Source organism: Hoplias malabaricus, chromosome Y, assembly GCF_029633855.1.
Source record: "Hoplias malabaricus isolate fHopMal1 chromosome Y, fHopMal1.hap1, whole genome shotgun sequence".
Lineage (NCBI taxonomy): Eukaryota > Metazoa > Chordata > Actinopteri > Characiformes > Erythrinidae > Hoplias > Hoplias malabaricus.
In genome coordinates, this window is record NC_089820.1 from 84,109,274 (window position 1) to 84,121,773 (window position 12,500).

Here is a 12,500-nt window from a genome sequence, read left to right on the forward strand (position 1 = left end):
AGTGTGTGAGTGTGTGAGTGTGAGAGTGTGAGAGTGTGAGTGTGTGAGTGTGAGTGTGTGAGTGTGAGTGTGTGAGTGTGTGAGTGTGTGAGTGTGTGTGAGTGTGTGAGTGTGTGTGTGTGAGTGTGTGTGAGTGAGTGAGTGAGTGAGAATTTGTGTAAGTGAGATTGTGTGTGTGAGTGAGTGTGTGAGTGTGAGTGTGTGTGTGAGTGTGTGTGTGAGTGTGTGTGAGTGTGAGTGAGTGTGAGTGTGTGTGTGTGAGTGAGTGAGTGAGATTGTGTGTGTGTGTGCGCATGTGTGTGAGTGAGTTTGTGTGTGTGTGAGTTTGTGTGTGTGTGAGAGTTTGTGTGAGTGAGATTGTGTGAGTGTGAGTGTGTGAGTGAGTGAGAATGTGTGTGTGTGCGCGCGCATGTGTGTGAGTGTGAGTGAGTGAGATTGTGTGAGTGTGTGTGTTATAGAATATGTTTGGTACTGTTTCTGACCCCTCTCCCCAGTTACCACCAGTCCCAGAGTTTCATTACTGTGTCCAGAACTAGCTGCTTAAAATGAGCTCTGTCTCTGGGCAGTGGGGCATAAACAGCAGGTGCATGTGTGTGAAGCTGTTTCTCTCTCTCTCTCTCTCTCTCTCTCTCTCTCTCTCTGTGTGTGTGTGTGTGTGTGTGTGTGTGTGTGTGAGTGAGTGCTATAATTAGATCTGCTGTAGAGACAGGGAGAGATACTGAGAAACATCAGGTTTGATAATCGTGTGTGTGTGTGTGTGTGTGTGTGTGTGTGTGAGAGAGAGAGAGAGAGAGAGAACACAGCATCTCCCCCTGTCACTGAAGTCCTTTGCCTCGTGGCCTGGATGATTTTTAGATTGTAACTGGCATAATTTTCTCTTTGTATTCAGTTTTATTATTGTATGATTTATGTTGTTTTGGGACTTTTCAAATCCTAAATCTGTTTTAATGAAATAAGTCCCTGAATGAGTGCCCTGCGTGTCTGCTCACTTTTACAGCAGCCTGTGAGCTTCTGAAGGAGTGCAGCTACATTTACGTCTAGTTCTCTATCATCTGTCATGCCTGTAATTTCCATTATTAAAATGGCGATTAAAACTGTGAGAGGCCTGAGGTTTGAGGGAGCGAGGGAGTAGGTGTGTGTGTGTGTGTGAGAGAGAGAGAGAGAGAGAGAGAGAGAGAGAGAGAGATATTCACGGCTCAGCACTGGCAGTGCCAGTGTTCCTGAAGGTCAGCAGCAGTATACAGCAGCCTTCTGCATTAGTGTACAGTGCCTACAGTGAGTCTGTCCACTGTAATATTCATAATCACATCAACATTTGTGTCTGTCCTTGTGCATTTGTTGTATGTGTTACCTGTGACTTCTCTGTGGATGTGTGTAGGGAAGAGGGCATGTGCTGAAGCATGCTGGTTACGGACCTGATGGATAAACACACTTATAAAATAGAGAGGTCCAGTCTCATCTAAATACTCCAGACACAAAATACCTTCAGGACCAGGACTTATTTATTTCATTCATTCATTATCTTAAACCAATTCAGGGTCGCGGTGGGTCTGAAGCCTACCCGGAATCACTGGGCGTAAGGCAGAAAAACACCCTGGAGGGCCAGTCCTTCACAGGGCGACACACACACACACACACACACACACACACACACACTCACACCTACAGACACTTTTGAGTCACCAATCCACCTACCAATGTGTGTTTTTGGACCGTGGGAGGAAACCGGAGCACCCAGAGGAAACCCACGCAGACACAGGGAGAACACACCACACTCCTCACTGACAGTCACCCGGAGGAAACCCACGCAGACACAGAGAGAACACACCACACTCCTCACAGACAGTCACCCGGAGGAAACCCACGCAGACACAGGGAGAACACACCACACTCCTCACTGACAGTCACCCGGAGGAAACCCACGCAGACACAGGGAGAGCACACCACACTCCTCACAGGCAGTCTTTATTATGTTGTAATAGATTTATTATTATATTTTTTTAGGCATTTGTTTTTGACCTGTATCTACCGGCAGGATTCAAACTCTATCAGCTCAATACTTTATTTTTATTTTGTTCAGAGGAAAACCAGTGAACACTTCTTTAACTTTGGTGAGTACTCACGTATTAAAATGAGTCAGAATGCACATCCCATGTGTGTGTGTGTGTGTGTGTGTGTGTGTGTTGGTTACAGCAGATATGCAGACAGCAGCTGCTGAAACCAGTTCTTGGTTTCATATTCCTCTGTGCTAAATATAATCTGGTTTACAGCAAAGAAAGATCCCCAAGCTCCTCACTAACACCACTCTGCTTAATCAAGAGCTTTAGAGGAACAACACACACACACACACACACACACACACACACACACACTGCTGTATTTGGTAGGAGAAATTGATCTGCATTTTTTCATCTGTGCTTTGTTTATTCAGTAATAATTCTAGTTATAATGTGCGTGTTTTTTCATGTTCCTAATGAGGGTCAGTAAAGTCCACTTGACACTGATACAGCAGGGCAGCCCAGTCCTGGTCCTGGAGGTCTACCACCTTGTGCAGTTTAGCTCCAACTCTAATCAGAGCCACCTGACCCAGTTAAAGAAGCACTACAGTGAATACTGAATATCAGAGCTGTATGTGTTGGATCTGAGGTCTTCAGCGTGGAACATCTCCAGCACCATGTGTGTAAAAGGTGTGCCGTAGGGCAGCTGTTGCCATGGTAACACCAACATTTGATTGATAAATCCGTGTCTAACTGTACCATTTTAATGTCACCATTTTTTTTAAAAGTGCAAAACAGTGAAAGGAACATCTTCCCAAGTAGCTGTGTCCAAACTTTTGAACAGTTACTCATCCCATGTGTAGAGCCACGCTCTCTTCATCGTCCCTCCGCTCCTCATGTGTCTCCTGTCCTCTCTCAGCAGTGTGTGTGTGTGTGTGTGTGTGTGTGTGTGTGTGGCCCCCCGCCTTCATTACAGTAGAAAAGTGTGTGTTCAGCAGGCTTCCTCTTCCTCACATGGAGTGTGTAAATCTCTTGTGATGTGAGCCGTAAACCTTCCATCGTCTACAGCCCTAGGCTTCATTCCAAATATCCCTCATCTTCCTTCTCCCAGCCCTCACCAAATGACTCTTTTCTCTCCAAACCTCACACATTTCTCTAAATGCCAAGCCCTGCTAATGGTCTCTTTGTGAATGGTCTCACAGCTCGTGCAGTGGGGTTTATCAGGGGCTGTGTTTGAGGAACAAATGTTGGAGGAGAGAGAGGTGGTCAAAAGTGTAGTGTTTGGATTTGAATTGAATCGAGTCGAGTAAGAATCAGACGTCATGATTCAATGACAGAACTGTAGATGGGTGCATCGTACTGAAGCAGTACCGAAAGACATAGCGTACGTCCGGTCCTGGAGAAGAGAAAGGAGCACTGAGAAGTACGTTATATAAAGAAGACTTCTGTGCACACTTCAGACGTCACTGTGCCAGTTTGTATCCGCTCTAAAGACTGTTCAACATGCTGTAGACATATGTATTCAGTCACACGCTGAGCTCTTTTTCTTGTAGTTAGTTAAGCACTCGATGCTGAGACAGAATGCAATTAGAGGATTGGCAGGTTTTGAAGGTGAATGTAAATATGTCGCATTCACATAGTTCGGGGGTTGATACGCAAGACTCCACCTGTCACACAAGTTAGAACTAACCGACTCTCCTATAAAGAAACAGCATAAATGAATCCAGTTCAGTGTGTAAATGCTTTAAAGGCAACATTGATTCCGGGGAAAGGCGTTTCTCTCTGGTTTGTTCACGTTCAGAAGCTCAGCGTTTAAAGTGGAACGGTGTGTTTGAGGGGAAAGAAACTACTGTAGTTTGTACGTGACTGAAGTGTAACTTCTCTGTAAGATTTTATTCACTTATTTACACTCGAGCTGTTTTGAAGCACATTCGCTCTGTGTTTACTTTCATGCAGTTAGTGGTCTCCGGAATTTAGAGTCAGTTCCACCTTAAGTGATGTAACTGTAACAGCAGAAATAAGTCTATATTATACACATTAGGAGCATGAATAAAACAATATCCTCAACTCGGGTTGTGCTTTTCAACGTTTGGATGACGTCTTCAGGTGAGCTGGGAACAGAGAGAGAAAGAGAGAGAGAGAGAGAGTGTGAGAAAGAGAGAGAGAGAGAGAGACACATTTTGGACAGAGACACTTTTTTTTTTTTGATGAGGAAAAATCTGAATTTTATAAAAAGTGTTTTTGGATTAAAATCGTGAACATCGCCTTTAAGGCTGCATCTGTGATGTTGATATATTGTAAATCTTTATCTGGAAAAATAGCGGTCATCAAGATGTGAAACCACAGTGTCTGAAGTTAAGAGAACGGAAACTGATGCAGTGATTTCTGATTTGGGTTTCAGAACATTGAGCTGAAGGTGGAGGTGGAGAGCTTGAAGCAGGAGTTACAAGAGAAACAGCAGCTCCTCGATAAGGCTCTGTAAGTTTCCCTCTCTCTCTCCCTCTCTCTCTCTCTCCCTCTCTCTCTCTCTCTCCCTCTCTTTCTCTCTCTCTCTCTCTTTCTCCCTCTCTCTCTCTCTCTCTCTCTCTATCTCTCCCTCTCTCTCTCTCTCTCTCTCTCTCTCTCTCTTTCTCTGTCTCTTTCTCTTTCTCTCTGTCTCTCTCTCTCCCTCACAGACACTTTCTATCTGTTTCTGTGTTAATTAATCTATAGCATTAAACTACTGTCTGACTTTAAAGTGGCACTATCACAGGTTAAAGGTGGCGTCCTGTCTGTCTGTCTACAACTATATGACAGCTGTGGATGTCTGCACAATCTAAAACTTAACTTTTGATCAGACTTTCCTAAGGCCTTTATACATTAAATAAGATGCCAATAAGTGACACATGTATCACGGTTCCACTCCTGCTGTTTGGGTGTCCTTGGAGTGGCTCTTCCTCCGCCAGACAGTGTTAAACCTGTTAAACTGATTTTACTGAGGGTGTTTGCACCTGATTAAGTTCTGTATGGAACGAGATAATGCAGATTTAAAGTTGTAGGTGACATAGGGAACTTCAGACAGATGCTGTATGTCTGCGTCTGATGAACCTATGGAGAGATAAGGGACACGTAGCTTGTTAAAGCTGCATAAACACACCACTGATCAATACTGATTAGTCTGTGAAGAGCATGCAGACACACACACCTAGACTCAAATTTCAGACAACAGCTGGGACATGAATCCGCCCACCCCACACACACACACACACACACTTGGCACTTCATTGACGTGTCAACCACTCACGGTTATGGGACGCTCTTTGCGGAGACTGAAGGACATCACGGATATATACCACATGATGATTATTAATAAATAAGGACATGTATCTGAGGAATATAATGTAAAAAGTGAAGTATAATGCCAAAGTAAAACCCCAAACTTGAGCCTAAACCTGTAATTAAATAGTTAAAGGGTGCTATATATATATATATATATATATATATATATATATATATATATATATGACTAAACACAAAATAGAAGAGCACTGGAGGAGAGGAGATGGGGGACAAAATCACCAATGCATTTATGGACTTATCCCAGTTTATATAGGTCAGTGTAATTAAAGAGGGAAATGAGTCTTTGGTTTAAACACATTAAATGAAATCCTCATATTGACATGATTAAAGACAATATTTCCTCAAAATCAACGTGTTACCTTTAAAAACAAAGTGCTTATCTGGCGTAGCACATGCTAGAGTAAAGTTAGCGTGATCGCTACTCCATATCCACTGCTTTTACTGGAGCTATGCTAATGACTTAGCCCTGTTTCCAGATGCCTAGCCCTGCTAAAGTTAGCGTATGCTAGAGTAAAGTTAGCGTGATCGCTACTCCATATCTGCTGCTTTGACTGGGGCTATGCTAATGACTTAGCCCTGTTTCCAGATGCCTAGCCCTGCTAAAGTTAGCGTATGCTAGAGTAAAGTTAGCGTGATCGCTACTCCATATCCGCTGCTTTGACTGGAGCTATGCTAATGACTTAGCCCTGTTTCCAGACGCCTAGCCCTGCTAAAGTTAGCGTATGCTAGAGTAAAGTTACCATGATTGCTCCGCCATATCTGCTGCTTTGACTGGGGCTATGCTAATGACTTAGCCCTGTTTCCAGATGCCTAGCCCTGCTAAAGTTAGCGTATGCTAGAGTAAAGTTAGCATGATCGCTACTCCATATCCACTGCTTTTACTGGAGCTATGCTAATGACTTAGCCCTGATTCCTGATGCCTAGCCCTGCTAAAGTTAGCGTATGCTAGAGTAAAGTTAGCATGATCGCTACTCCATATCCGCTGCTTTGACTGGAGCTATGCTAATGACTTAGCCCTGTTTCCAGATGCCTAGCCCTGCTAAAGTTAGCGTATGCTAGAGTAAAGTTAGCGTGATCGCTACTCCATATCTGCTGCTTTGACTGGGGCTATGCTAATGACTTAGCCCTGTTTCCAGATGCCTAGCCCTGCTAAAGTTAGCGTATGCTAGAGTAAAGTTAGCGTGATCGCTACTCCATATCCGCTGCTTTGACTGGAGCTATGCTAATGACTTAGCCCTGTTTCCAGATGCCTAGCCCTGCTAGCAGAGAGTTGGAAAAGCACTCTCATAAAGTCTCAGGGAATTAGCATTCAGCCGAAACTCCCATACAAATAATGTCTTTCCTAATGTCCCAGTTACAGGCCCTCTATTTGTGTTATTGAGCTTTCATTGAGCACTTGAAAACCTAGAAATATGCAGATGATCCCTGAAGGATGTCTGAGGAGAAAAGGGGGAGAGATACAGACAGATTATTAGGCACATATAGACAGGTAGAAAAAGAGAAAAGAGAAACAGGGGCTCTGTCCCCAGCTGTGTCTCAAAATGGCTGCCAGACTGCGCAGAGTCTGAAGTAATGCAGCATTTGGACTCAGAGTTTAAATTAAACTGGTTATGTGAGCTCATCCTGGTTTAAACAAGCACATTCATCCTCGTACAGTCACAGACACGACGGCGTGGACCATTCTGGGAGTCCAGCGCTAGCAAACATGAGCCCATCTCATGCTGTGTACACTAGACGGTGCTATTATAAGGCGATGTGTTGACAGATGTTTGCTTTTTAAAACACAAAAACATTAAATGCTGTCTTCTTTAAGTCCTACTGCCAAGATATCCTACCTGCCTCATGGTCTCCTGACTGTAGCATGAGCCCAGCGAGTGATACATAGCTTCTTAGCTAACTGTGCTATTTTTTTTTAATTAAACACCCTGCCTCAGTGTATATAAATATTAAAATATTATTTATATGTTTAAATCCAAACCTCTCCAGACAATAAAACTCCCGGAACAAGGCCCCTCTGTCTATTTCATCCACAAACAAAACACATGACCACATTCTACAGTCCTGCACTTGTTGAACATGTATTAAAAGCCACAGAACAGCAGCCATTTGCTCTGTACAACTGAATGCATATGTATACATAGCTCTGGGTGTGTGAGAGACAAATGTTGTAGGCATGTTCCAACACCATGCAGCATATGGATAAAGACTGCTGTGTTCCATCCAACTCTCTTCTCCTGTGTGTTCAAGGACAACAGCGGAAAGCCTGACCAATCATAATGAGGCTGAGCTGCAGTGGCGCTGTGAAGAGAGACAGCAGGAGATCGACCACATGCAGCAGGTCTTGCAGACCAAGATACAGCTTCTGCAAGAGGTACACGCACATTCTCACGCACAGACATTCCCAGATGCAAACAAATGTGAACACATAGATACATTCAGACGCTCACACACATCAAATTCAGACAGGAATTCTCCCATGAGGTCCATACTTACCTCTAAATCAGGCAAAGAAACGGTCATTACACACATTTTCAGATAGTATTGCCATACGTATAAACAAGGAAAAGAGGTAAATTACGTAGCTAGAGGTGAGATATTTATTATAGTCATGATAAATTATGTTGTATTATCACCCAGTGTGGATTTATGAATATAACGTACGTTATGGAAATAATCAATAACACTGACCAACTAAATGTTTAATAAAAAAAAAAAATGAATTATTCATTCATCCATCCATCCATTATCTGTAACCGCTTATCCAATTTTTAGGGTCGCGGGGGGTCCAGAGCCTACCTGGAATCATTGGGCGCAAGGCAGGAATACACCCTGGAGGGGGCGCCAGTCCTTCACAGGGCAACACACACACATTCACTCACTCACACCTACGGACACTTTTGAGTCTCCAATCCACCTACCAACGTGTGTTTTTGGACTGTGGGAAGAAACCCACACTCCTCACAGACAGTCACCAGGAGGAAACCCACGCAGACACAGAGAGAACACACCACACTCCTCACAGACAGTCACCCGGAGGAAACCCACACAGACACTGGGAGAACACACCACACTCCTCACAGACAGTCACCCGGAGGAAACCCACGCAGACTCAGGGAGAACACACCACACTCCTCACAGACAGTCACCCGGAGGAAACCCACGCAGACACAGGGAGAACACACCACACTCCTCACAGACAGTCACCCGGAGGAAACCCACGCAGACACAGAGAGAACACACCACACTCCTCACAGACAGTCACCGGGAGGAAACCCACACAGACACAGAGAGAACACACCACACTCCTCACAGACAGTCACCCGGAGGAAACCCACGCAGACTCAGGGAGAACACACCACACTCCTCACAGACAGTCACCCGGAGGAAACCCACGCAGACACAGGGAGAACACACCACACTCCTCACAGACAGTCACCCGGAGGAAACCCACGCAGACACAGAGAGAACACACCACACTCCTCACAGTCACCTGGAGGAAACCCACGCAGACACAGAGAGAACACACCACACTCCTCACAGACAGTCACCCGGAGGAAACCCACGCAGACTCAGGGAGAACACACCACACTCCTCACAGACAGTCACCCGGAGGAAACCCACGCAGACACAGAGAGAACACACCACACTCCTCACAGACAGTCACCCGGAGGAAACCCACACAGACACTGGGAGAACACACCACACTCCTCACAGACAGTCACCCGGAGGAAACCCACGCAGACACAGAGAGAACACACCACACTCCTCACAGACAGTCACCGGGAGGAAACCCACACAGACACAGAGAGAACACACCACACTCCTCACAGACAGTCACCCGGAGGAAACCCACGCAGACTCAGGGAGAACACACCACACTCCTCACAGACAGTCACCCGGAGGAAACCCACGCAGACACAGGGAGAACACACCACACTCCTCACAGACAGTCACCCGGAGGAAACCCACGCAGACACAGAGAGAACACACCACACTCCTCACAGTCACCTGGAGGAAACCCACGCAGACACAGAGAGAACACACCACACTCCTCACAGACAGTCACCCGGAGGAAACCCACGCAGACTCAGGGAGAACACACCACACTCCTCACAGACAGTCACCCGGAGGAAACCCACGCAGACACAGAGAGAACACACCACACTCCTCACAGACAGTCACCCGGAGGAAACCCACACAGACACTGGGAGAACACACCACACTCCTCACAGACAGTCACCCGGAGGAAACCCACGCAGACTCAGGGAGAACACACCACACTCCTCACAGACAGTCACCCGGAGGAAACCCACGCAGACACAGGGAGAACACACCACACTCCTCACAGACAGTCACCCGGAGGAAACCCACGCAGACACAGAGAGAACACACCACACTCCTCACAGACAGTCACCGGGAGGAAACCCACACAGACACAGAGAGAACACACCACACTCCTCACAGACAGTCACCCGGAGGAAACCCACGCAGACACAGGGAGAACACACCACACTCCTCACAGTCACCTGGAGGAAACCCACGCAGACACAGAGAGAACACACCACACTCCTCACAGTCACCTGGAGGAAACCCACGCAGACACAGAGAGAACACACCACACTCCTCACAGACAGTCACCCGGAGGAAACCCACGCAGACTCAGGGAGAACACACCACACTCCTCACAGACAGTCACCCGGAGGAAACCCACGCAGACACAGAGAGAACACACCACACTCCTCACAGACAGTCACCCGGAGGAAACCCACGCAGACTCAGGGAGAACACACCACACTCCTCACAGACAGTCACCCGGAGGAAACCCACGCAGACACAGAGAGAACACACCACACTCCTCACAGACAGTCACCCGGAGGAAACCCACGCAGACACAGAGAGAACACACCACACTCCTCACAGACAGTCACCCGGAGGAAACCCACACAGACACTGGGAGAACACACCACACTCCTCACAGACAGTCACCCGGAGGAAACCCACGCAGACTCAGGGAGAACACACCACACTCCTCACAGACAGTCACCCGGAGGAAACCCACGCAGACACAGGGAGAACACACCACACTCCTCACAGACAGTCACCCGGAGGAAACCCACGTAGACACAGAGAGAACACACCACACTCCTCACAGACAGTCACCGGGAGGAAACCCACACAGACACAGAGAGAACACACCACACTCCTCACAGACAGTCACCCGGAGGAAACCCACGCAGACACAGGGAGAACACACCACACTCCTCACAGTCACCTGGAGGAAACCCACGCAGACACAGAGAGAACACACCACACTCCTCACAGACAGTCACCCGGAGGAAACCCACGCAGACTCAGGGAGAACACACCACACTCCTCACAGACAGTCACCCGGAGGAAACCCACGCAGACACAGGGAGAACACACCACACTCCTCACAGACAGTCACCCGGAGGAAACCCACGCAGACACAGGGAGAACACACCACACTCCTCACAGACAGTCACCCGGAGGAAACCCACGCAGACTCAGGGAGAACACACCACACTCCTCACAGACAGTCACCCGGAGGAAACCCACGCAGACACAGGGAGAACACACCACACTCCTCACAGACAGTCACCCGGAGGAAACCCACGCAGACTCAGGGAGAACACACCACACTCCTCACAGACAGTCACCCGGAGGAAACCCACGCAGACACAGAGAGAACACACCACACTCCTCACAGACAGTCACCCGGAGGAAACCCACGCAGACACAGAGAGAACACACCACACTCCTCACAGTCACCTGGAGGAAACCCACGCAGACACAGAGAGAACACACCACACTCCTCACAGACAGTCACCCGGAGGAAACCCACGCAGACACAGAGAGAACACACCACACTCCTCACAGTCACCTGGAGGAAACCCACGCAGACACAGAGAGAACACACCACACTCCTCACAGACAGTCACCCGGAGGAAACCCACGCAGACACAGAGAGAACACACCACACTCCTCACAGACAGTCACCCGGAGCAGGAATCGAACCCACAACCTCCAGGTCCCTGGAGCCGTGTGACTGTGACACTAACTGCTGCGCCACTGTCGCCCAAAAACATAATTAGACCTGGTTAATTGCATATGCTTTATTACGTCATGTGAAAAATAAACATATAAAAATATACAGACAAATGTAATTAGTTTTGTAGGTTTAGTGTATTTGTTACATAATTACCAGCCATCTTCTTTTGTTCATTTTAATAAATAAGTCATCATATTTATATTTTATGCCTTTGCTGATTTAATATAGTCTTTGGTTAAAATAAATGGGTAGATTCAACGTTTTCTAATTCTTTAACAATGATTATAATGGTAGCTAGGATGACGATGATGATGACGATGATTGTGGTGATGATCCCTTGCGTGGCAGGAGGCTCGGTTAGCACGGAGCGAGGCCGAACGGATGGCCACACTGGCCCAGCATCCCTCTGTCACCATGGAGACCATCGCCGAGGAGATGACGGCTGCCAAGAGCTCACAGCCTCAAAACCTGCTGTCTGAAGACCACAGGGATAGAGAACGGTGAGAGAGAGAGACATTCAAAAAGTGGCAACTCTCTACTACATTCATCCTTTAAAACAATGTTCACACAGTAACACAATCTGTCTGTAGTGAGTGTAAACAACCACACCTCACCCAACGCCGTCAAAATAATCTTTTCCTCTGACGTCACACTACTCACTCACACACACACACACACACACAGACAGAGGGAGAGAGAATGTTTGTACAGTTGGTGACACTTCCCTGACACTTTGACCTCCAGCTTTATCCACAGGACAGTACACAGCGTTTACCCCTGAACCCCTTTTACACAAACTTAACATTTCTTGACCTCTCAGAACAATCACTGTGTAAGTATCTAGAGCATTTACCCTGATGCATCATTAAACAGAACAAACTGGTTCATTAAATATCTATAATTGTGTACATTGCTCCAGTATCTTAGAGTTTTTCTGATTTGCTAAAGCACTAAAACCCATTCTTGGAACTAAACCATCACCATTTATCGAATGTCTCACTTGTTTCACGAAGCCTTAAACAATGTTTACATCATTAGCACAGTTTTCAGATTTGACACAGACCTTTTACAAAACTCTAAACACACCCCCACTG

At 46.7% G+C, this 12,500-nt stretch overlaps 1 protein-coding gene across 1 annotated transcript in view; it reads left to right on the plus strand.

The window, feature by feature from the left end:
• Positions 1–12,500, plus strand: part of LOC136679672 (myomegalin-like) — a 76,661-nt gene that overhangs the window by 14,734 nt on the left and 49,427 nt on the right. The window contains exons 5-7 of the mRNA XM_066658323.1: positions 4,399–4,475; positions 7,584–7,707; positions 11,755–11,906. Of these exons, the coding sequence (XP_066514420.1) occupies positions 4,399–4,475; positions 7,584–7,707; positions 11,755–11,906 (353 nt within the window). The remainder of the gene's footprint in view (positions 1–4,398; positions 4,476–7,583; positions 7,708–11,754; positions 11,907–12,500) is intronic.